Source organism: Apis florea, unplaced genomic scaffold (assembly GCF_048593485.1).
Source record: "Apis florea isolate Af1SG1 unplaced genomic scaffold, ASM4859348v1 contig_1767_pilon, whole genome shotgun sequence".
In the NCBI taxonomy this organism is placed as follows: domain Eukaryota; kingdom Metazoa; phylum Arthropoda; class Insecta; order Hymenoptera; family Apidae; genus Apis; species Apis florea.
The window spans coordinates 692,541-719,854 of record NW_028256473.1 but is presented as its reverse complement, the minus strand read 5'-3'; the positions used below and the strand labels follow the sequence as shown (position 1 = coordinate 719,854).

The following is a 27,314-nucleotide window of genomic DNA, read 5'->3' as shown; positions in this document are numbered from 1 at the left end:
TAATTTTAGTTGTTTAATCGTTTAGTTTTAAAGTATTAAAGTGTATACATGTATGACTCGTTTAATGATTTACAATAAGAAAGGTAATTTCTCGCTGCTACTCGCTTTTTCCTATATTATAATAATTATTAACGTTTCTTGTTAGTATTGTAGCTCGTAAATTCCACGAGAAATTCTTTCAGTTTGATTGCAGACGCAATAAAAAATTGACATTTCAATCCTATACATCGTATATTTTTACGAGTTTTCATTTTTCTTATAATCTCGATATCCCAGTAGTATAATCCCTCATAATTTCTAAAATTCTTTCTAAACAAACATTAAAACGCCACCTGAATATATTTCATACGCGGAATACGCGGGAAATTTTTGAAAAAAAAATTTATCGTAACGATAAATTCAATCACTCGTACGTGATGAACTAAAAGGTAACTAGAAGAGCAACGACTTTGAGATACGTTACCTATTCCTCGAATTTAATTCAATTTAATATCATATACACCGAAGAATATCTTAAGAATTTGAACCGAGATCAGCCGGATCTATCAAATAATCTAATCTAAAGGCTAAACTTACAACTAGATTCATCACTCACCGTCCGAATACGCTGGTGGCAACATTTTCAAGAAGGGTGCGCTACGAGCACCCCAAACAGGATGTCTCACGTTATTACAGGTGCCAGAAGGTGTCCTGTACTTGCTTGGCGGGCAAGGCCTGTCTCCTTTGATTCTGCAAGGCGCATCTTTCGTATTTTGATACCTGAATATAGAAACAAACGATAAAATATCCGATCCATCTTCCTTAAATATCGTACACCAATTAAATTAAAATTAAACTAGTAAGAGTAATTCGATAAAATGCGATAAAATTAAACATTCTCAAAACCATCCATTATTTCCTCGGTCAATAAATTGTAAAATATCTGAAATATCGTTCGTTTTCATTCAACGTCTCGCAAAAAGAGAGAGAGAGAGAGAGAGGGGAATATAAAGAGGAAGGAACGAAAGAGAAAGAATTTTTCCATTCGCTATCGTGCATCAATAACGAGGAAGTATAATTCATGGGAATGAGTCATATGCGAGTTTCAACGAATCTTTCAACAATAAGAAGTTGTAATCTGCCGATGCATGTGGCACGGCTATAAATCAAATTGGCGAAGGATCGCGTGTTATGCGTGTACGTATAAATTGCTCCGCGGGAACAATATCCGTAGCTGTATCGCTCTTATGACAGTATTATCAATTAGAGGAACTACACTTCCCTGCGGACGAAGAATAATCGAAAGAACGAGATCTTTCTTTGAGAGAAACATATATATATATATATTGCGTCTTCTTTATCTTAATTCGTCTTAGAAATTCGTTAGATTAATTTAATTTTATTATTGTTATTATTATTTGACAGAAGTGAAAAATTGTTTCGAGTCGAATTCTCGTTCTATTATATAAAAAAGGAGAGAGAGAAAAAATTGTGTAAGAGGGTATTACATAATTTTAGAAAAATTCTAAACATTTTTCACGCTTCGATAAAATAATAAGAAATAAAAGTGTGCACGCAATCCGACAATCAAGTTCAAACGTGTACACAAGCGCGCGCGACGATACAGTTCGTTTCTCCGTAGAAAACGAAAGGAAGAGAGCAAGAAGAAGCGACCCTGTCGCTTGTAATTAAACCGACCGTGGCTACTTTCTATCGGTAGTAAAAAAAAAAAAAAAAAAAAAAAAAAAGGAAAGAAAAAAGGAAGAGGAGGGGGGAAAAAAAATGGAGAACCGGCCTTCCAACGGAGACACGGAGCAAAGAACGATGAGCATAAAATTCTCGGTCAGTCAGGAAGGCCCCCGGCGATGCGTTTCACAAGAAGATATATACGATTGTACAGACTTGATTCTGAAATCGAGATACAACATGAAAAGTAAGAGATAGTTGTTACTTTTGAGTAGAAAGAGACGACTCTCGTTGCGTATCTAATCCCAACTTAATAAACTCGATAATTAAATTTAAATCTAATTTATTGTATAATTGAGAGAATCGATTATTGGGTGGGAATCAATAAAAATTCAATACTCGGTTGTAAACCTTTAAATTCAATTTTATCGTTTAAAAGTAGAGAAACGAGGAAGAAAGAGAAAGATATATTTCTATCATAAATATAATAAAATTATTCAAAAGCTAAATTTTTAAGAACTATCCAACTTTATAGAGGCTCGTCAATTCGAATTTACTACAATAATTGATGAATACTAATTCTACTAAAAGTTAAACACTCGATAAAAAAAAAAAAAAGGAAGAATTAACGAGAAATTTAGTCGATTAAAATTAAAATTCGATTCTTGCTTGACCGGCGGAATAATTTACTCTGGCAAAACGTTCCAAAATAATTGGAAATCGGTAATAGGATACCGCACAAACCAGCCTACCGTTATGGTTTCGATCGTGGCGAGGAAGTGGTAGGGTCTGCGGTGTGGCGCTTGCCAACACACGGCCGTGGAAAGGGGATAGCACCGTTAATGGTCGTACCGAGAAACCTTCCTCGTGGTTGAAATGCCGCTGCTGCACGGAAGGACGGCACGCCGACACTCCTTTTCTCGGCCATGAAAGTAAAAGTTCGCTCGTGGCGCTCCCACCGGCGAGAAAAAGAAGGAAAATGGAGCAGGAAGGACGGACCGCTCGCGCTATCCGCCTCGTCGTTTTTATTATTCTCTGCCCGACCGACTTCCTCATCTCGTCGTCCTTTCTTAAACTCGGTTTGTTTGCCAAACTGATTTATTTGTTTGCCTTTTTGTTTGTCCAACGAATTGACGAATGGAAGAGAAATAATAATAATAATAATACATAGGTATGGTAATTGAAGTTTAAAGACAAGGTGATGGTAGTGTTGTTGTTACGGTAAGGTTATGGATTTAAAGACGCTCCTTTGTTATGGTTTTAGTATTCGCACGAAGCGAACCGTTTATGGAAATTTGCATTTTTCTGGACGTAAATAAACGGGAGAGGTTATGTCATTTTTTATTGTAATGTAAAAAAAAAAAAATTTTTTTTTTTCTCTCTCCTCGTTAATTAGCGGGATTTTATTAATTTTATCGAAATAGAGGAAATAAATTTTAGCGAATTTTCGATAATTTGCAATGTATGCATAGATTAAGTGGATGGCATTTATCATTAGTGACTATCGATTATATTTATCAATACTTAGAGTCATTAATTACATTTAAATATTCGATAATTCGACGATAATACGAGAGTAACGATTCGGTTGCTAATGTAAACTGAACACGTTGAAAAGAGTTTCGTTAACACCGCGTGTTTCTTCCTTTCTTTGTTCGACCACATTCCAAAAAAAAGATAATCACGATACGGCGAATGTTTCAGAGATCCTTTAGAGAGAATTACTCAAAAGCATAAATAAGCATTCGCCATTTCCTCTCAACATGATTCCTCTCTTCTGGAATATAAATCTTTGCGAGGTTTCGTAACGAAGAAGACGAGAAATAGCTCGTGCCTCGTCATAATTCCGATTCACTTTCTATAGCAATGTTCAACCACATTCTCCGATTCGGCGAAAGGTAACAGGTAGAGTTCGATAATTACGATTGTACACGTATGGTGCAACGATCTCTATGTTTCGTCAGGTTGATGAGCTTTTAATCTGCTCGGTTTAAAGCTTTCTCCACGAGTTAGATCAAGTAATTTTTCTTTGGAGAGAGAGAGAGAGAGAGAGAGAGAGAGAGGATTTTGAAAAATGATGCTACTACACTTTCGAGGATGAATATTATTATTTTCCTCAATCGTCAATTTTTAGATACGCGTGAAACATAACCTAACATTCTTTTTTTGAATAAATTTTAAGTAATATTTGAATTAAGATTAATTAATAGCAGCAAATAGAAGCAAATATTTGTGTCTAATGTATAATGATATAATTCGTTTTTTTTTTTTTTTTTTTAATTTAAATTAGATAAATTATTCCACGCTCTACGAAAAGTTTTTTTTTTTTCCATCATTCAAGAAGTTGCAGTAACTCAACCGTGGCTAGTTCTATTATAAATTCAATGAAGCAAGCGACCTTCTATATCTCCAGTATAGAAAAATTCACAGAGCTGAGTGAATTAGGTAATTACATTGAACCTAACTGAAACTGTCACGTTACCTTGAATGAAAAGTAACGCTGGCTTCTGTTGCACAATTAATCACGTGAAAGTGACGAATCGACGCAGTTCGACGCCATTTATTATTCTTCAAACGTGTTCAATCGACTGGGAATAATTACTTCTTAATCACGCATTTAACAAACTTATTTTTATCACTCGATTATATTTAATTACGTGTAGTTTAATGCAAGTTTCTTTTCACGACAATTTACATAAACACTTAATATTTTAAATTTTCTTAAACATTTTAATGACTAATGGAAACGAAATTATCATAAACAGTGATTTTTTTTCTTTTTTTTAAATTTATAATTAAATGCGAAGAACCAGGATGGTTAATAACGATTAATATGCAAAAAATCACTGTTATGATGGGTATCCAAGTTTCTACTACCATAAAATTAACGAGAATAGATAGGGGAGAGCTCACCTAGCCTTCGTTTGATAGGTAAATCTTTCGGCCTCGATTCCTGCACGTGCTCTTGCCTGTAAATCGTGATCTATCCCATACAGATAATCTGTGGATGAAAACAAATTTACACTTAACAAAGATATATCCTTGATATCCTTTGGAAAAGAAAAAACACTTCAATGCCAAATAAATTTATTGTTTTGACATTTTTTTTTTCCAATTATTCACTATCTTCTTTTTTTTATTTTTTGATCGTAAAGACAGATTAATGAATAATTATGGAGAGAGAAAAAAAAACAAAAACAATGTTCCATTCAGGTGGATACGTAAGTTTAACAAACTAGCACGCGACACAAAGGATGATGATTACATTAACGAGTTCCTTAACACTAACGAGATATTCTTTCGAAGTTTGTGATGTAACCATGCAACATCACCGCGATCAACAACAACAACAACAACAACAACAACGATCGATTTTCGATACAGCGTGAGAGGAATCTCACTATTGTCTTCGATCGTTGCCCTCAAAATTGTAACAGATATAGTTGCATAACGTTTCTTTTTTTTTTTTTTTTTTTTTTTACATCGATTGGAAAAATACAAAAACGTTAATTTCGCCGCAACACGTGTGGCGGAGGAATTCCTTGAACTTTGCAAATTGGGGAATTTTTGAGAAATTCCAGTTTTGCACAATTGAAGGCCAAATTCTTTGCCGGGATCGTATATGCAAATATGAAATTTAAATAGTGAAATTTAATAATCAATAAAGTAAGAATTAATTAAAATTCATAATTTTGAAAAAATGTAAAAATACAAACATTTATATTTATTTGATCAAGATTTTTCGGAAAAATTTCCATTTTCATTAATTCAGATTTTTAAATTATTACAACAAGGCATAGTAGAATATTACGAAAACTATTTGAAACAATCTATAAATATTCATTCATTGTTATTCATTCTACATAATATAATTGCCACTAAAAATTTCTACTCGCCTGAAATATCGAATTGATGAACCGTCGTCGACGACGTGATCGCTAGCGCCATAAAAGTTACGACCGACAGTAATCCCAAACTGCACCTGGAAACGAAAAAAAGGAGCTCCGTTCAATTTTCAATTCGATTTCGAAGCAATGCTAAAGATATTCGAATAAATAACGTTAAAGGATCTCTGTGTATCGTTAAATTTACCTACGAAAAATTCAATAATTTTTAATATACAAAATTTAGTTATTTTCATTGGCTTTCCCTCAATTCGATCGACAAAAATTCTTTCGAAAACGGATACGTAAAATTAGTTACAAGAGAAATACTTTCGTAAATGGTCGTGAAGAAACGAACGTGAATGAATTCGTATATTTAAATTTGTATATAATTCCCGTAAAGTGATAAAAAAATATTTCTTCCCATTCATCGGCGTTCTCCATAGATAAGGGAAGCGACCTACTTACCAACCGAGTCATACGCGTAGCCACAACGATGTAATTAACAATATCGCTTTTACCCATAATATCCCAATTCTCGTCATTTGGCGAGTGCTTCCAGGTATCTTTAAAATCGTCGGTATGCGAGTTCACGAATGTCGTCGTCGTCGTCGTCGTCATCGTCGTCGTCGTCGCTGAACCACGCATACTTTCTCTGCGGGAGCAGGGGGGATTCCACCGCTGGAGAAGGATAGACAGATGGAGAAAGAGCGAAAGGAGGATAGAGATAGACACGGAAAGAGAGATGTATATATATATATATATATAGCATATAAAAGATCAAGAGCAGCGATTCGTTCGAGGATCTCTCGCGAAGAATTTTTCTTCCTCGATTATATTTTGCCATCCGAATCTCGCGTTATGCATCGAAAACTTTATTTATCTCTCGATCTCTTGGTCCCATTAAACGTATATTACACGAGTAATTCTTAGAGTTTCCTTCGTCCACATGGACGAAACGCGCACGATCTTCCGTGGGGAAAAAAAGAAAAGAAGAGGAGGAGGAGAAAACTCTTTTAACGATTATTCTTGGTGAAATTTTTATCTTAATCTTATAATTTTTTAATCGATTCGTTTCGATCGAACGAAAGTGTTTATTGTAAAGATTAAACAGATTTTTTTTTTTTAAATGTATCGTCAATCTAGAAAAAGACATTAAAGTATATTTTTTTCGTGTCGATTAATCGTACGTAGTTCTGCAATGAAAAACGAATAATCGATTATCGTCGTTTCTTCCGGTCTCTCTTCCTTTCCCCTCGAATTATTCAAAATTGGCGCCAAAAAAAAAAGTTCGATTCCATGACGGGAGGAGATTATCGGAGAAGACAAAGGAGAGAACGAAGAGTTGAGAACGACTGAATTAAGCGGAATTTTTTCGAAAGTGAGCCGGGTGTGTGGGTGAGTAGGATCGAGGAGGATCTCTCTCTCGAAAGAGAGAGAGAGAGAAACACCGATTACTTCGTAATCGTTGACCTTTCATACCATAAATCGCGTCGAATAGGTATTTCGTTATTCTCATTTCTTAACATCTTTCGCGCATTCCTTTTTCGTTTGAACGCTCGTAAAAATAGACGAACCTTCCCAACTTTTACAACATTTCTTCTAATTCTTTTCCATTCAAATTTTTCTTCTCTTCTTTTTTTTTTTTTTTTCTTATCTCCACAAATATCTCGTACATTTAAATTTCCACGAACAAATTTTATAATAAACATTCGTTCATTTACCCGTTATCCATTCCGCAAAAGATTTATGTGGATCGAATTCACGTTAATTATAACCTAACCTTCAAACTCGGTCTAAAACCTAACCTTTCACTCAACTTTCAAACTGCCTGAATCTCTTTCGCGTCGAGATGATACCGTTGATTCAAACGTTTCACCATGTTTCATCTCCTCGTCACACGCTCCTCTCACAACAAATATAATAATAATTGAAAAAACCACCTCCGGATCGATCGAATCGATCTGTTAATAGCCCGGTCTTGCAACCAAGTCCAATATTTACACGGAAAGACGTCGAGTTGGGAAACACTGGGCCTTTCGATTTCGACTTTCGGCTACATCGCGCGCACGTACATGGACAAAGGAAAGGTGGTTCCTCCTCTCGGGAAGAGTAAGCTCGAGAATCCTTGGAATGGAAGGGCAGGATATTGTTTTTCCATCAAACAAAAAAGAATCGGATTCCATTCAACGATCGATCGATGGAGATTATTTTTAATAAAATGTATACTGTGTAGTTATATTTTTTTAGTAATGCGATATATTGTTTCTACTACATCAGAAATTTTGAGTGTATATAGTCTTCTAACTCCATCCAAGTGTATATATATATATATATATATATATATATATATATATATATATATATATATATATAGAACACGTGTGTCGCGAGACTCGGTTCGAGAAGATCGGTCCCTCGAAGGGGAACAGGAAAGAAGAACGAAATTAAAGCATGTATCGGCCGTTATCGAGGGGAACGCGGCACGAAATTCCTTTCACGGCTTTCGAAAGCGTTAAGAAAGTCGGTGGAAGAAAGAGAACCTGTTTAATAAAGACTCGTTATTTTTCTTCGAACGCCGCACTACTCGTCGTTTGTATGGAAATTTTTTTTTCTCTTTCTTTCCTTTCCTTTCTTTTCCCAATTCGTGGGAAAAGTGCGGATCCTCGCGTTTTTTAAATCGCCGAGATCGAGCCGCGACCTTAACCGCGATACGGGGTCACGGGAGTGATGGGTTTAACCGCAACGGGTTTGTTTGTTTGTTTGTTGTTCGTTCGAAAAACTTTCGAACTCTACGATTTGATGAATTTGGATGAATTGGATCGAAAAAGAATTTGGATTGTGGTTGAAAAAAAAAAAATTGATATAATTTCGCGAAAATACTTAAAACAAAACGTCCGTTCTATTCTCATAACAGGCGAAATAAATATCAAAAACGATCGACATCTTGCGCACTATTGGCAATAAATCAACGTTGATTTCACGCATAATGTTACTTTCATTGCGACGAGTATCTTACTCATCTGCAATACTATTACTTTCTCGATACTTAACTCATTCACTGTATAACACTTTCTCGTATCCTTTCATAAATCCTGACAATCATCTTCATTTGTATAACGTATATAATATATATATATATATATAAAATAATTCGTAAAACAAGTTTAACGAGTAAAAAGCATCTGATTCTGATTATAACAAATTATTATATTCCGGTGAAATTTTATTGTTGTTGCGTAATTTTTATTTTATTTTATCGATACGACGTATTTTATATATTTTTATTTTATTCTAAAAATCGAATAGACTTCGTTTCCTTTTTTTTTTTTTTTTTTTTATTTTTTTCCGCGTCGATAAATAATACAGGCGACTTTGTATCTCTCTATCGTTTATTCACCTTCACCGCACTCGACGAGGCGCACGCTTCATCGATGCGTGAAACTTTTCCTCGTCTCGTTTCTCCATAGATCGATTCAATGTCAGAGAAGGCGGGCGGGAAAACGTCTTCATTTCTCGCGCGATGTTTCGACGCGGACGACGAATTTTCGGAATTTCGTTCCTCGGCTACTGGGCGTAGAACTTTCACATTCTTGTGCAAGGAGACTTCCGGACTCTCGAAGATCATTGCTCCGATTTCCGTTTCGTTAAAGTTTTCTCGAGTTTTTTTTCTCGCTGCGTCGAGTCCAGGTCGAGGATTTAATTTTTGATTCCATGTTTCGTTTCTATTATCAGAATGATAAAAATGTTTTCTTAAAATTGTAAAATTTGAAATTAATCCTTTCAAATTTTTCTGGATATATATAGTATTTTCTTGCTAAACGATATCTCTGCTCCTAAATCTTAATTTTCCACGAAACTGTACCTGTTTTAACAAAATTTTGAACGATATTACTCTATAAGCGTAAACTTCCTAGGGAATTATATCTATTCTAGTAAAATTTTCAATACCATGTGTCGGTATTTCCGTCGAACTGAATCAATATATACATATATATATACACACGTCAGGAAATTATCGATTAGACACGTGTAATTTTCCAAACACGGTTTTACAGATTTCACCTTGTCCCAATGATCTGTAAGATCTATCACGAGCCATCAATCAGCGAGCAATTAAGCATCTCGAAGAGGTTTCGCATTCTCATTCCTCCCTCCTCCATCCACTTGCCACGCGGAAGTTTCCTTCTTGCCGTTTCTTAATCCGGTCTCGAACAACGATTTCCTTTCCTACCGTATCCGATCGAGGAGTTTTACACCAGAATTCCACAAAGAAAAAAAAAAAAAAAAAAAAAAGAAAATTCTCTCGTAATTTATAAGCGTTGCGGCTTGGAAATTACCATTCTAGGTTAGATAAGAGGTATTAGAAGTAGGAAAGTATTTAATCGATTGCGTGAAATTTTTGAATTAGAAAGATTTTTATATAATTCATTTTTTCTTTCTTTTTTTTTTTTTTTTTTATGTAAAAGTAAAAGTTTCGAAGAGATTTATAAATAAAAGATAACTGCTTCGAACTGCAGTTCCATTTTCTAAGCGTTTTTATTCTCGCAAAAATAAATAAATCGTAATTATTTCGTTCGATTTAAAATTGATTCGGTTTCCTCGATAACAACGCTCGTATAGATTAATACAAATTTCTCCCTCGTTAAAGTGATATTTACTCACAACTTTTTTCAGAGAGGCTGCGTAGAGAGTAGACGACGCTGAATCTTAAAAAAGTCTCGCAGGAAAGACAACCTCTTCAATTTCTTCCAATGTACATCGATAATAAAACTTTCGATAAAGTAACCATCAATTTAACTCGAAATTTCTCGTTTTCTCGAAAAATGAATGAAAAAGAAACGCGCTCTGTTTTGTTCTCTGACGTACGCTTTTTCACTTTTGCCAATAACAACGCATCACTGATGCACGAGAAGCGAGAAGATTTAATCATAAATCTCGCTCAACGTTTTACGAGGCGTCTAAAAGGAATCGCGGATGGAAACGCAACATTTCCATAGAAAAAGTTCCACGGCTGGCCTGGACAAAGAGGCTTTTCCCTCTTTCCAAGCCTCTAAAGTGTATATATATCATAGTCCATGTAGCTGTAATTTTAGAAAAGGTTAAGAAGAAGTACAAAAGGATAGGCTCCTCTTCCCTTCTAACGGAAAACCACAATAACCGGTATACATATATATATATATATATATATATTCAACGTTTCTATCGTGAGAGAACGATCTTCGTCGGAGGATCGTGCGCATAATGATTATTAAACGAGCGTGATGAGTATTTACCGGATATAGATACGCACGTATAAAAGTAACGATGCACTAGTCGCGTTGGATCGAATAAATAGGAGCTGAAAATCGGCAAAATTAATTCTTTTAACGATTTTTTGTAATTTCTTACAATTCGTTGAAAACGTATAGATTTGATCTCTCAGTCGGCAATGCAGAATTTGAGACTTGGGCGATGCACGTTATGCACGTTAGAACGTTTTCTTAATCGCTTAATAAAAAGCGGTGGACGGAAAAGGAAGCTCGTCGAAAGTCAGACGTCTGAATCGTACTCCTCTCACTGCTCCATTCCTGGCTCACCTTCACCGATACAGTTCATATCAACAACGACAATTGTGTCGTTACTGAAAGAAAAAAGCCACCTCCTCACCTTCCTCCACGCATCGAACGAGATCGAATCGTCGTTCTTTCTCTCCTCTCTTCCTCTCTTCTCGGATAAAAATTCCCTTTCCAAGGGGACTGCGGTAAAAAATCGTGGTACGTTCACTTCTCATCTCGTCCGGGAGACGTGAAAGTAACAGTAACCGGCGCAACGTCCGATGGGATCGAGTCCAAAAAAAAAAAGAAAAGAAAAGAAAAGAAAAGAAAGAAACATGGAAAACAAACATTCGTTGCGAAGGGAACGATGGTGATAGATCGAAGACAAGGGATTATCTCGAGGCGACAAATTTATATCTTTTTCGAGAGCGTTATTCTTCTTTTGGAAGATTCGATTTTTGGAGGTGGCAAAAATGCACGAAGAGGCGAAACGGTCGGAGGAGAAAGATTTCTCCAGTTTCCGTTGACCCACTGACACTGAATCAACGAGTGCTGCTCGTGACTCGTATCCAGTCGAGAATGTATGATACAGCGTGTGGCGTGGCAAGGTCGTAAATTAACCCTTTTGTACTTGAGAGCGTTTCAAGGTTTTCATCCACGAATCTTACGTGATTGAACGGTTTTTAAAATTTCGTTTAGTCATTTTTTTCGTTACAAACACTTTCTTCGTTACATTTCGAGGATTTCTTTCGCGAAAACACAAGTTGGGATTCGTAATGACGTTGCGAATGAAAAATTTAAAAAAAAAAAAGAGAGAGAGAAAGGAAATATTGGAAATTATGTGGGAAACGACATTCTGATTCGATTGGTTTTTCGATAAATATCGAAACTCGTGAGTTCATGAAACGCATCAAAGACGTTGAGCAATTTTGTTCGAGCACGATTGCACGATCGTTTCGCGCTAGTTTCATTGTTTGCACAACGCGCAAGGCAGAGACCTTGTCCATTCTTTCCCCGGTCTTTCAAAGACGTGCTTCACAATTCTCGAAACTGCACGCTCTTCTAATCAACGCTCAATTTCGATCATCACAATTTTTCATCAAAAATAATAAATATCATTCTGCACGATTAACAAAAAATTGACGAAAATTTATCAGATTGTTCGATATTACATTTTATCGAAGAAACTGCGTGTTCAGAAAGTTAAAAGCAAACATTTTCCGGTTTGGAATTCAATCTTGTTGGAAAATGGCGACCTAACCTAACCTAATCTAAACCTAGCATGCGTCGTAAATATCGTAAAATGAAACTTGGATGCAAGAAAGTATAATATCTTTCATTAAATCTCAGAGCATGGATTTTGGTAGAAAATGGCGACCTAACCTAACCTAACCTAAACCTAGCATGCATAATATCGTAAAGTAAAACTTGAAGAAAGTATAATATCCTTCATTAAATCTCAGAGCATGGATTTTGGTGAAAAATGGCGACCTAACCTAACCTAACCTAAACTTAGCATGCATAATATCGTAAAGTAAAACTTGAAGAAAGTATAATATCCTTCATTAAATCTCAGAGCATGGATTTTGGTGAAAAATGGTGACCTAACCTAACCTAACCTAAACTTAGCATACATAATATCGTAAAGTAAAATTTGAAGAAAGTATAATATCCTTTATTAAATCTCAGAGCATGGATTTTGGTGAAAAATGGCGACCTAACCTAACCTAATCTAAATCTAACATGCGTAAATATCGTAAAGTAAAACTTTGATATAATAAAGTATAATATTCTTTAAATCTGATGGATTTTAGTGAAAAAATATCGATGTCGATAACCTGGACGTTATTTCGAGATCTTGCTATCTCGAATGGAAAGGCGGTTGAAGGGGAAAAGAAGAGCGGTCCGGTGAATGAGCGAGGATCGGGCCGCCGTTTCCTCGAGCGAAAATAAAACGGGAATAAAATCGATGTTGATGTCGAGGAAGTATCTGTAGGTGAAAGTGCTTCTGGGACGACGTTCGTCGAGAGTAGCCCGACACGTTTGCCCATGAGAAAAGCGGATCCGTGGCGGACAAGTCTTTCCAAGTCGCGATCGAAGGTCGCCGTGACCACGATTATCCAGTTGAGATACGAATGGCGTATACAAGTATCCTTATTTGAACCATCTTGTCTGGAATCTGTCATTTTTCAATACGCTTGAATGTAATCTCTGTCTGTCTCTATAATTTCTTGCTAAATTCGAAAGTATTCCACTGTTATTAGAAATTCAAGAGGAGTATCAATGGCGATTCAAATCTCTATAAATCTAGTAATTTTTTTTTTTCTTTCGAAAGGTGTTATTATTCGATTACTTTAACTAACTTAAACTTCTGTACACATCTTCCTTTCGATGTTCTTATCTAATATTACTTTTTTTTTTTTTCCAAAGTTGCGATGTTTTGTAAGAGTTGCAATGTTGCAATATTTGAGCTTCCATGCGATTCTCTTCTAAAACGGTGAATATATATTTGATTCTTGGTAACTTTCGAATCTCTAGTTCAAATATACTGTTTAATACTTTTTTTTTTTTTTCGAGATGTGTCGCAACGTAAAATTCCACGTATCTTTTCAGTAACTTTCAGAAACCTTTTAATTTATCCTTCTTAAAAAATAAAGACTGGGACAAAGAAAATGAAAGAATTAATTAAAAATAATAATACGTTCAACTTGAATAAAAAGTGTGTAATCTTTTCTTTGTAAATAATTGTTAAAATTTTTCGAAATTTGGATAACGTATTTTTTATTTTTTTCCTCGTCTCGAAAATAATTTATTATTGCATCTATCAATTTTTCCGCGAATTTGAACAATTTGAACACGTATGGAATTTCGTATAATACGTCGTTGTGCATTTTTTTAAATTGTGATTGTATGGTTTCAAATGTGAATTTTTAGTTCGTGCGTATTACAAATATTTGGCCCAGGCAAGCAAATAAAAGTGAAAGCGATGAAATCAAAAATTCGGCACATTCGTTAATTTTTATGTAAGTGAATGTCATTTCTGAATTTTTTTTCTCTCTCTCTCTCTCTCTCTCTCTTCTGATTCTTCTGATTCTCAAGGATATCGATTTTTATTATGCAATGATATAAAGGTGAAATCATTTGCCAACTAGATATTTATCAAAGGTATTTTTACATTTTTTCTTTTTTTATAAATCTATCTTCGAAATCCTAAATTTAAATACGTGTTTCTTGTTTTATCGAACTTAAAAAAAAAAAAAAAAAAAACCATCTCTCAACGAAAATTCTAAAAATATGCGATAAAATGACAATAATTTTTTTCCCCAATTATAATTATTCAATGTTAAATAACAATACGAAAGAATGCATTTCCTATTTCTAATAATACAATCGTATCTCGAAGGTTAAAAATAAATCCGTAATTCATTTAAATAAAATGCAAATAAATTGTAATTAAGAATGTGCATATGCGCAATTAATACATCGATTAGTATTAAGTTTTAAACAATCGTTCGATTTCTCTTTCCATTTAATAATCCTACGTCTCGATGTGTCGACCATCGAAGATATCGGACATGCTTGCAATCCCCCCATTCAACAATGGAACGCGGATTATCGACCTATACGATCGGATAATTTCAGTACGCGCGCTTTTTAAATTTTAGCTTGGGCTAGGTTAGGTTATAGAGGGCAACAATGACATTTAAACCGAATAAATCATCGATATAACGGTTATTCTACTCTGAGAAAAAGAGAATATAATTTCTTTTTTTACTTTAATACTTTAAAGGTAAGATAAGATAAGATAACAGTTTATAACAGTACACCTTTATATTGCATATTTGTAATTATTTTAATAAAATAAAATAAAAGAAGAAAAATCGAAATTTATCTTTTATTACGAAGATAAAGAAAATTATTCCCTGGATCGTCGTTGAGGAAATATTCTTTTTTCTTTTTCTTTCGATAGTTGGTCGTAAGTACGCAATTACGTTGACAAAAAAATCGTGGTAGTAATAAATAAGAAAGGGAGAATAAAAATCACGAAGGAGAGAAAAAGAAAGATCGATGTTAAAAGTCGCTCTCCTTGACTTCGTCGTCTTTGACATCGTTATCCTCGTTACGCACGCTTCTTACCATAATCGCGAGAAGACAACACGCAGGTGTGACAATAATTTTACGTAACTTTTCGCCGCGTAATCGAACGGTGTCGTTGCTCTTTTAAAATCAATTATTATTACTTATCCTCGTTCGGTAGATAGAAATAGAAATTAATCGTTTTTCTAAAAAAAAAAAAAAAAAAAAAAAAAAACGATAACGAATGCAATCTACACCTCTTTCTATTATTAATATTATAATTTTAAGGGTACGCTCGATTATGAGATTCGTATGATCGAGTAAGTATAAATGTTATACATAGCAATAATTATGACCTATCTCGAACCAAACGAGCGAACTTTTTAACTTGGATCGTGATAGGTCACTGCCACGAGAAGCCATATTGTCACCGTGAACGAACGATCGCGATAAAACCATAACCTAACCTCCCCACCACCCCTCAAATTCCTTCCTCGAGAATTCGTTTGCGTATTATAATTTCTAATGCACAACTTTTACAATAAAACAATAGGCAATCTTCTCGAGATCGCTCGATTCTTTCCCCTTAATCGCTTTTCCACGAATAATTAAATTCGTATCGAAATTTGCATCCTGCGCGATTCAAAAAATCGCGTGCAATCTCGAAAGACAATTTGAACAATTTCCCTCAATTTCGCCTTCCGGGGAAACTTAAACACGAATATTCGATTGTACCAATTTCTTGTATTTCTACATCCCTCACTATCCCACACGGAAATCCGGATCTCATTCGACGGTCATTCGCTACAGTATAATTTTCCCTATCAAATTTCGAGCTGCGCGAAATCGTGAAGGAGAAAGCCGTCAAGGGTCTGTATACGTCGCGATTCGTCATAGCAGTTGGTTATTGGTGATGCTTCCTCTTTTTATACCCGCGACTCGTTGCTTTCGTACGTATATTTAAGTGTATCAATGGGACGACGACCGGGAAGAGTAAATGTTTGATAGCTCGTAGTTTCGAGAGAGAAAGTGTGCTCGTGTTGGTTTGTGTGTGCGATTACGCGGGACGGAAGTCTTTCTTTCGAGGTTAATGTATTCTCGTTGAAAAAAGAATGGATGAATTTGGATGAATTGTTTGGATGAATTGATTTATACCGTGTTAACGTTTTATTACTTGTGGCGATAGGATAGAAGTGAAATTGGATTGAAACTATATTGCGACGGTTGACGATTGTCAATTGTAGAAATTATAGGAGGGAGAGGGAGAAAAAGGAAATTGATAATTTAATAATCTCGCGTGTGAAATCTTGGACCAAAGTATTGCGAAATAAATTGTTTATCATCGTAACGGTATAAAATCCTATTCAATTTCATTCCTTCCCTACCGCATTTTCACATTAATTTCACAATCCCGATGATGAGTCACGATCTTTTACTTTTACTTTAAACAAATACAATAAAATCGTGTTTCAATGTCAATACACGAGAGCCTTTGGTAAATTTCTCTTTAAAGGATCGTAAACTTAAAAGAATAATTATTCTACTATCATTCGACAATGAAATGCACTTTCATTGTTTGAAAAAGATTTCTCTGGAACTTCTTCATCTTGTTTCTATATCATATATCATATAAGCATTCCTAGTTTGATAACTCTTCTAGCAAAATTTCAGAATCGATGATGGACAATGAACAAGTTGGACAAGTTGCAAATAAACTAAACTACCTTTCTTTCTTAGTGAAAATAATCTTGCTAACATTTATTGAAATATTTCGAATTTTTCGAATTTTAAATATACATTTGAAATCTAGGGATCCCTAGATTTAGGGATACAAAATTAAATCTAATTTATATTCTTTCAAATGTATCTCGATATACTTCACAATCCTATGCATTTTTGAACTCTTGATTGAAGTTATCAAAGAAATTGTACTTTTTTTTTTTAAGAAATCTAGGGATCCCTAAATCAAGAAAATTAAATCTAATTTACTTTACCTATCAAAATCTTTAATTTCTAATTTTTGCATGCATAATGTTTCGCTAGATTACCATCTACTCTGGAATGTGGAATTTCACGAAAAGTGGAACGTTACCCAGACGCATTCCCCATACTCGTGTTACGGTTATCGTCCTATATGAGCGATTACGACGATTAATAATTTAATAATGCACGTGCTCGTTCTACCGTAAATCCACTACGGTTGTAAACACAAGCATCCTCGGAGTCGGAGTGCAACGTCCTTCGCGATAGTCTTCCCCTGTTCCACCGTGTCCTTAATTTCACTGAACAGGAAATTTTCAAACGGCAAAATGAAAAAAATTACATCTTATCGAACGGAACTCGCGAGTCGACTGAATATCGCAGAGAGCAACTATGGCTCGTTTAAAAAAATTTCGCGGAATCGTGTCTGTGATCGAAATGAATGATCAATTGCGTTTGCTTTGTGCTTGACAACTTGTGCTATTTAATCTAATTTATTTTTTTTCTTTCAAAATATATCGAAATACTTCAAATCTTATCTTATTTTTGAACTTTTGATTAAGTTAGATTCAAGAAAGGAATCTAGGGATCCCTAGATCAAGAAAATTAAATTTAATTTACTTTACCTATCAAAGACTTTAATTTCTAAATTTTGCATACGTTTTGTATATACACTAGATTACCATCTACTCTGGTTGTGAAATTTTCACGAAAAGTGGAATTTATTTAGTCGAACAGACAAGTTGATCGAATCGTTTGATATTTAAACAATGAATATTTTCGTATTTTTCGTTCGATTGTAAATCATTTGGAATCATTGATGGAATATTTTTGGATATCGCGTGAAAAAGAAAAATATCACGTTGGTTTCTTTGTTATTGACAATTAAAATTAGTAAAAAAAACATTAGTAAACTTGTAATTGTAATTAAAAAAAAATAATGGCTCGAATGAAATTTTTCTATCTTTGATTTTCTGTTTTATTTTGCCTCGAAGAATCCACCCTTGAATCTATCCATCATATATTATATTTATAGAATTTCTCTACAAGAAATATTCAAACATTTGTGTCAATCTGATGAACATTGATAAAAAAATCGTATGCAAGTGTAAGATTTTTGCATAACATTGTAGACATATCGGCCAACTAAAACGTGATGTTTAATCTATATTGAAACGAGTTGCAACGATTATCATAGTGATAGTAATAAAGTTAACGATGTATAAAATAATGAGTTTCTGTCTATTTTATATAATGTATAACCAAACGTTGCGAAACATGGTTATTCAAGCTTAGAATTTAATTAGGGATATTCCATGGGATATCCCTTGCGACTAAATAGCAGCAATTTATAAACATTACTTACAAGGATGAGAAGACAATTCTCTGTGAAAAATAATTTTTTTTTTTTATATGAAATGATGCAAATTAAGGAATACAATAATAAAAATCGATAAATAAAATATTATATATAGAAATATATATATTTCAATTAAATTCGATGAATTTTAATATTTTCTTTTTTTATCGTGTGATTTAATATTATTGAAGGTTAATAATTAAATTCAAATTATTCGTAATCACTTGCTTCTGATGGTTAACGATGTTAACAATAATTACAAAAAAAAAAAAAAAGAAATTTAATTCAAGTATCAAGACAATTATAAAACATTTTCAAATTTTTAAAATTTGAATAATTCAACAATTAGAAAATTGTACATCTTAATAAACGTTCGGGTTTTTCATCATGATTTATCGCACAGTCCTTCGAAATCAGAGATCGATATCTTCTTGAATCGAGGAAGCAATGAGTAGTTGGTTAGTAATTGAAAGAAATAAAGATTCTCGGTCACGATAAAATGACATAGACTCCGAGAAACATCGATTCGAGCCATTTAATCAAAAATTCCACGGTTCAACCTGTCCTCCTTTTTTATTTTCAAATAGCATCGATCCTTCTAATCGATAAGTGTTATTAACGAAAAGAAAAATGTCCTCCTGAAACTATAATTTGAACAACAATATGAATCTTCGTTAAATAAAATTATAAATGTAATCTTATGGAATCTACGCAAATGAACGACGGTTATAGAAGAACACCAAGATTCATCACATTTAACAATGGTTCGATTATGTCAAATGATCTAGTTAGATTTTCTTTTAAAGGAAATTAAGCAATGGTATATCAATTTTTCAATTATCTCTTCTATCATACTGTAATTAAAAATTAAAAATTTTATACAATTAATAACAATGTTAAAATGATTGTTGTAATATCAGAATCGATATTTAAAATTTCGCAAGACTAATATTTCCTCGACGACAGCGATAGTATTGCTTCGATGCTTCGAGAACCGAAATGGAGATTCCAACGCAAGTAGTACGAGGCGATATAGGTCAGACACGAGCGAATTTTCCTCGTAAGTGTTCCTCGAACTACTTCGAACTCATTCATCTCGATCGAATCCATAATTTTTAGACGAGAACGGATTACAAATACTTACTAAAACTTTTATAAAGATATTTTTTTTTTTTTTAATATTAAACACGTTATCCACGATATATATTTATATATATTTATAAAAAGAATTACGCGATACTCGTACTCGGTTAAATGATTCTCAATTACATCGATCGATCAGCGATAATTGTAAGGAAAATCTACTCGCGATCCCCTTCGACATTTAACGTCGAACAATTTACCGGAAACTCGGCAAGGAAACGGCTCCTTATGGAGATGACGTCTCCTCCGTTTCTACCGTTTATATCACTTTGTTGAATGAAGAGGAAAAGCAAAGTATTTAATAACTGCTCGTTAGAGCCGTTTGATGGCTTCTTGCTAAAACTCTTGCTTTTACTTTTAATTATAATTTTTACAAGGAAGTAAAACACGACGAATTTCAGAAAACGTTTATATTCGTTGAGCACGATCACTTTTTTTTTTTTTATATAACGTAAAATTTATTACCCTCTTGCATAATTTTAATCCTACGAATACTCAAAATTATTATCGAATCCCTCGTTAAAATGTATATACCTCAAAAATTAATAATTCCCGTTATTAATGTTATTTTTTTTTTTTTTTTTTTTTCGAATCGACATCGACATCGAATTCCATTTCATCCGCAACCACGAGAGATATAGACGCGAGTTGTTCAAGCGAAACTAGGAAACAATCGAGCTGACCAAAGCATCTGCCTGTCCGCAATAAGCGAGACTCGAAGGCTGATGAATCCTCAATAAGCGGAGGCTCGTTGCGTGTGTACATGTTTAATTGTGCACGGTTGCCTAAGATCTGACGTGTATCAACGTAACGAGTTAAGTAACGCGTGGGTGTAGCGTTATACGCGATACAGAAATGTCAGATTTTCTCATGGTAATGTTGTACCGTTTTTAAGAGCTTGTGACCGCGTCTGCCTTGTCTGTGCGTTGTGGCAGACGCGTGCAGGGAATGAGAATCGATGATAAATTGGTCTTTCGGGACAGGAAGTGGCCGGGCGAACAGTGAAAGTCGACGGACGAGTCCATTTTTCAAATTTTCGAGTCACGGATCGCGATTGACCCCCCTCCTTCTCCCTATCCTTTGGATAGTTCGTAGTTGAGAATGAATTAGAAAAAAGGGGGAATATTTTCTTTTTCTGGAATATTTCTTAATTAAGTAACAGAGTTAGATTTATTGATTTACAACGTGGATATAGTATCCTGGAATATTCGTTATTCTATTCCTAATAATTTCTTTTTAAACATGCGCGAAAAGGTCTTTGTTAATAAAGTATAAACTAGATTCCTAGATCTAGGGAACCCTAGATTTTAGATCCCTCTACGTAAAGTTATGATTTAAAGGAAATGACATAGTTTCAAATATTTCGATATACTTTGAAAAATGAAAGATAGCAAATTTTAATTGAAGTATTCCAATAATTTCTTTTTAAACATGTGTGAAGAGATCTTTGTTAAAAAGTAAATTCCTAGATCTAGGGATCCCTAGATTTTAGATCTCTTTACGTAAAGATATGACTTAAAGGAAATGATATAGTTTCAAATATTTCGATATATTTTGAAACATGAAAAAATGCTAAATATCATATTTTAATTAAAATATTACAGATATTCGTGTTGTAAGCAATTTTATTGTGTATTTTATGGGGATGATACGACTCGTATAACGGGTTCAACAAGAATAATAAATGATTTTGGTTGTCGGACTAGCTAGGAAGAACTGTATCTTACGTGCTTAGAAATTGTATCTATTGTAGTATTATTGTAGTTTCATTGTAGTATTACTTTGAACAACGGCAGCACAATTGAGACACGACTGGTCTCTGATTCGTGACTTGAAATTTAATGAGATTCTTAATGGTGCATTTTCTGGAGAGTTTTCGTGGTTTTTAGTACGTAATGTGGAACGCATAATTTTTGAATTATAATCAATTTAAGAAACTGGAAAGACTTGTAGTACTAGTGTACTAGTTAAGTACCTTATCTGTCGTTTTTTGATATTTTGGATTTATATCTTTGATTGATTTTTGTTTTTCTTTTTTTTTTTTTTTAATACGTTTGAAATTTTGTACTGTTTAATAATTTTTGTGTAATAAAACAATTCGTTCGTGTTTACACTTCTCTTAAAATGAATATTATTTAACGATAGTCGTTAAATTCTGAATAGTTTCTCACATTTGTGAAATCGATCATTTCATATACATATATATATATATATATATATATATATATATAAGCATGTATAAAAATTCCAATAAAATTTCGAAACATTCGAGAAATCTCTCGAGTTTACGTTACGTTTAAATTACGAATAATTTTTCCAAAATTTGTAAAAATATCGGTTTAATTAACGAGAGTGTTAAATCGTGATAAAACGCGAAACAAGATAATTTAAATGAGAGCAGGAAAAAGAAGAAAGTCAAAAAATGGAAATCGGCTACGTGAAATATCGAAGAGAAAATGATAGAAAATGTCAGACGAGTTTATTAAAAAGTTATTCAACGACTTTCTCAAAAGATCTGCTGATGTTGAGATCGGCAAAAGGAGGTCACACAAAATATCGATGTACTTTTCAATTATCATTTCGAGCTAATTACACGAAGAAAATATTTCTTAAGAAATAATCGTAGATAATATTGTTTCATTCGTTCGTTACAAATTAAACTAAGTATATCATCTTTTTCTGAGCTTTGAAGATAATAAAAATAAATGTATCTTTTGATCGAAATTGATCCAAATCGATATTCAAGTTACATATGACGAATTTTACATTTTTAACTTTTCCAATCCAATTTTAAATTTTACCTTAGAATTCTAGTAATAAATTAATTATCTGGTTATCAAAAATCATAGTGTACAATTATATTTGGACAATTCAAATTATCAATTGAAAAATTATATTCCAATATCCATGCCGTATAAACAATTATTTTTAAAAATTGAAACTATGATCAAAATTGATCTTGATCAATTTTTTAGACTTTTTACTAGTGCAACGAGTAAAGCACCCATCAATAAAACTAAACAAAATCGTGGTATTTTTTAAACAAAATTAAATTTAATTCCATCAGAGATCGAAGAAAATCGAACGATCCGAAATTTCCCAAAAAAACGACTATAACCCCTGACCTAACCCTCGAGAATCTTGGCGAATTTCCCAAATAAAAATAATCGCAAAAATCCTTACCTGAACGAGTCGAGTCTCCCCATGTTCGATTGGTGGCAACACGAGAGAAACCCTAGGCCAGAGATCTTTCTCCTTCTCTATCTACTCTCGAAAGGAAAGAACGAATCACTATTTTTACAAAGGTCACGCGTGCCCACAGGGAGATCTGGCCGGCCCGAAAACAATGAAATACGATATATCTCGAACGGCTGCGAGAAACAACAACTCGTGGAAAGAGAAAAAAAAAATAGAAAAGAAGGCGAGAAAAAAAACACTTTCTTTCTATTTCGAGACGAGGCACCGGTCGCGGCGCATGCACGACATCGAACCACGCGACGGTCCGGCGGATACTGAGCTCTCAGGGCCCGCGATAGCCTCTTCACACGGACGAGTGAAAGCGAGAGGTGCCGCGAGAGGCACCGGCCGAACACCGACGAGTCACGAGTTCGAGCAGGAAAGAGGAAGACAGAAGGATAGCGGGGCCGAGCGAGAAAGCGAGTCACCTCGGTCACGTGAAAAGAAAGAGAGTCTTACGGCCGACTCTGTTCACAGACAGAGAACAATTCAGAAGGATAAGAGAAGGCTGTGGAAGAGCGAGGACTATGGTCCTCCTCTTGTTACGTGGATGCACGAGGAGGAGGACTTGATTGAAGCGAGCAAGAGAAGCCACGATTGCAATTCCTGAAAAAAAAGAAGAAGAAGAAGAAGAAGAATGGTTAGAGGAAGGAGAACGAGAAGAGACGAAGAGGATAAGCGCAGGAGGAGAAGGATCTCTGGGTGCGTGCGAGTCGATTTGATCGAGAGAGAAAGAGAGAAAGCGGTAGTCACGTGGGAAACGTTTATGATGGAGAGACAGATGGAAGAGGACAAGGATGAGAGGATAATAAGCTTAACGTCGCGTGGTGAGAAGAAAATGGAAGCGAACAAGTGGGAAGCGGTGGGAGGTTGGAACGACGGCGAAAGCACCACGCGGAAGGAAGGCACCGATATTGCGGCGGGTTCACTTTTCAAACGGATTTAATCTCGCCTCGATGACCGCGGTTTCATTCTCGCGGTACCGGATTCTGTGGTCGAATCGAAAATGCAACTGGCTGCTTTTCGTTCTCGCTCGTGCAAGATTAATGTGAAGGGTTGTAAGAAAAGAAATTAAGCAAGTTGAATCGATACATTTCATCGATGGACTTATATTTAGTAATAGTTCTATATCCTGTTAAGAAAAACTGTGAATCCTTATAGCAGAATTTTACTAATCTTAATATTCTGATATTCTAAATTCTAAATCTAATTAGTTTACAAATAAATAAAGTAAAACGTAACAAGTAAATCTCAAGTGCTAGCTCATCCTTAAATCCAAACTTCTAGATTATCAGTATTTAGGTCTTGGTCAAAGATGGGCGTAAGAAAAATGCAAAAGTGAAATTAATCTTCCATCACAGGAACAAATAACACATCAAATGTGATGCAAATTAAGAGGATTAGAGCGAGAGGAGTATTTCCACTCGATTCACTTCACTCGGTGCCACCATATGCCACGATACCAAGCCTCCAGTTCGTCACGCGAGTGTACTATGATTTCTCTCTCTCTCTCTCTCTCTCTCTCTCTCTCTCTCTCTCTCTCGTTATCTCCACTTCGTCCATTGTTCCTCGCATTTTTTTCATTTTCACGCGTGACGAGGGAGGGAGATATACGAGTGACGGAGCATGTAGAGGTGATGAGACGCATTGGTATCGAGGAGGGGGTTGGAAAAAGAAATTCCAAGAGACAAGGAACAGAGGAATCTTGGACGATCAGAATGTCGTAATTGTCATCGTGCGATCGGACGAAAGGATCGTCCAACCGATGTTGCTTTGCAACCGTTCACTCTTCCCCCTTTCGTACTTCGTGAGAATAACTTTTTAAGGTGAGCCTACGATTGTTACGTGGTGTCAGGGTGAGAATGGATTCTTCTGGTTTTAATCGCTCGAGTGAAAGCTCGAACCGTGGTTAAAATCTCTGTGGATATAATCCATTGGCGAAAATATAAATTAGTGGCGAGGATTAATAATTGGGAATTAATTCGAAAGAATAATTTTTGGAAATGGATAGCGAGTTGAAAGTAATTTAGAATCATTAAAGTTTCTGCCATCCTGTAATTATTTTTCCACTGTCTTAGTAATAAATATCCAGTGGGAAAAAAACTAATTCTGAAAGTTGAATTAATAATAATTAATAATAACGGGATGAATTCGCATTTTTAGCTATTAAATATTTAACGAAAAATAAAAATGGTTAAAATAATAATAGGGAAGTACAAAGACGTTAAATTGTATCGATAGGTTAATAATTAAAGATGCGGATTCATTTCGAGAAAAATAAGATTCTTGGAAACAATTTTTGCAAATGGATTTTTACGTTGAACGTGTATTATATTTCTTTATTTATCATTTATAAATGTATTCAATTTTATCGATGCAAAATATCGTTTTTCGAAAGGAACGAAATGATAGAGTAGCGCGAATAACATTTCCTGGTAAATCATTTGCAGGCAAATTGTACATCTTCGAAAATTATTGCTCAACGTGTTCGAAAGACATAACGAAGTCTTATTTAAACGTTACGTGAAAATTTGTAGAGGAATCGTGAAGGAAGATCTTGATACACCTCATTTTTCGTAAGAATAGATTTTCGAGAAAGATAACAGGACAGAATTGTTTCGCTTTCTTGAGCTTCTACATGAAAACTGTACTTCTACGTGAACTATGTGTAATTCAAATTAAATACTTTCTTGATTCGTTTTGCCTTCTCCTAATTAGTATCAAATTAATATTGTCGAATAATTTCTTTAAAATAAACTCCAACAACCAAATACTAAACATTAACTGATATACTTAATCTTTAACCCTCGAATTAGAGTTTTCCAAAAATTTCAAGAATTTTTTTTTTTTTTTTTTTTTTACAAAATTATAGGTTATACGTTACACCACGAATATTCTCTAGAATTCTATAGCAAAACGAGACACCATGTACATATTTGTTTCTCCATTTCCTCGGCGCAACTCGAGACGATTTTTCACTTCTTTCTGAGCCGCGCATCGGCGTCGCTCAACGAAGAGGGAGCCACCTTTCCTTCTTCCTCCTTCGACAACACTTTCACTGCAGCATGTCCCGTGACTCTGTCCCCTTCGCCTCCCCCTCGTTCATGTCCCCGTTACGATACAGGCGTGGACGAGAAATATTTGTCCATCGGTGGCTCGTGTCCTCTCAACGAGGACGGTGGACAATTATTTTCAATGGAAACGTGGAACGAGGAAAAATAGCGGCGAGCCATTTTCAAGATCAGCTTCGACGATCGGCCACAATGAATTCGGAAGCTCTGCTCCTCGCGGTATCGACACACTTCCTACGCAAATCGTTTCTCTTGTTTCACGGGATCGATTATGTTTCTCATGATGAATTTTTTTTTTTTTTCTTTTTTGAGAATACTATGTTTGTGACAGTTTGTGTATCGGAGGATTACAATTATTGAATTTTCTCATCTAGAATTAATTGCTCGAGTAAAAATCGATCGTAGTTTTTGAAATATGCGTGGCTGGTTAATATAAGGATGCACTGCAATTAGGAATGGAATGAAAATATATTTAATTGCACAGAAATCGTGTGTTTGCTTATCTCTGAAATATATGTGATTATTTTGACAGTGTTTGACAGAGTTGACGATACTAATTGAAACGTGGAATTTACAATCTTTTTACAACTTTTAATTTATCGGACTGGTTGTCGAGCGTTTGTTACAGTATGAAGGAGTTTGTAATCTAATAATTAAAAATATAAACGATTTCGCGTTATTCGGTTTAACGATTTTTATTTATCGGATTGGTTGTCGAGCGTTTGGTCGAGTTTGTCACAGTATGAAGGCAGTTTGTGACACGTCAGAGAAGAAAATTCACATTTGAGGAACCAAGATGCTCATCGTGTCCATACGTGAAAGAGTTTTCGAGCGGACAAATTTTGGTGAACGAGTTAAATTTTATGTGATAAAAAATACAAGGTGAAACCCTTTTTGTGATCGTTCCAACGTCCAGTTTCGTAGCCAAATAATATTTTCTTCTTAGCGAGGAAATATCCAAGTATCTTTACGAGATGTTTTCACGGCTCTTGCCTTACGTTTATTCAACGATATCAGGGTGTAGCAAGGAAAAAATACAAGTTGTTTTGTTTGTAAGTTATGCGCTTATGCGATGCATTCGATCCAACGTTTCCGCATTCTAATAAACGCGTCGCGTGTTAACCAGTGGAAAGTAAAAATTTTATCTACTTTGTACGCTTCTTTAAAACGTGTATATATATATATATATTTCGATCCTTTCACAAAGTTATCGATTAAATAATCGACAGATATATTTCCAAATTTTCATCGATCATATAGATATTGTTTCTTTTTTTCAAGAAAGAATATTCTTATTAAAACAAATTTATCCTCGTGAAAAGAGAATTGATTTTTTCAATGATGTTTTTTTTTTTTTTTT

General features: G+C 34.6%; 1 protein-coding gene across 1 annotated transcript; it reads right to left on the bottom strand.

The window, feature by feature from the left end:
• LOC147658757 (peroxidase skpo-1-like) lies at positions 1-23,160 on the bottom strand. Its single transcript, XM_086908475.1, has 4 exons — positions 22,830-23,160; positions 5,562-5,647; positions 4,579-4,666; positions 1-759 (listed from the first exon to the last, which is right to left on the bottom strand). The coding sequence occupies exons 1-4, from the start codon at positions 22,850-22,852 to the stop codon at positions 588-590; spliced, it is 369 nt and encodes a 122-aa protein (XP_086764601.1). The 5' UTR covers positions 22,853-23,160; the 3' UTR covers positions 1-587.
• Between the last annotated feature and the right edge of the window lie 4,154 nt (positions 23,161-27,314).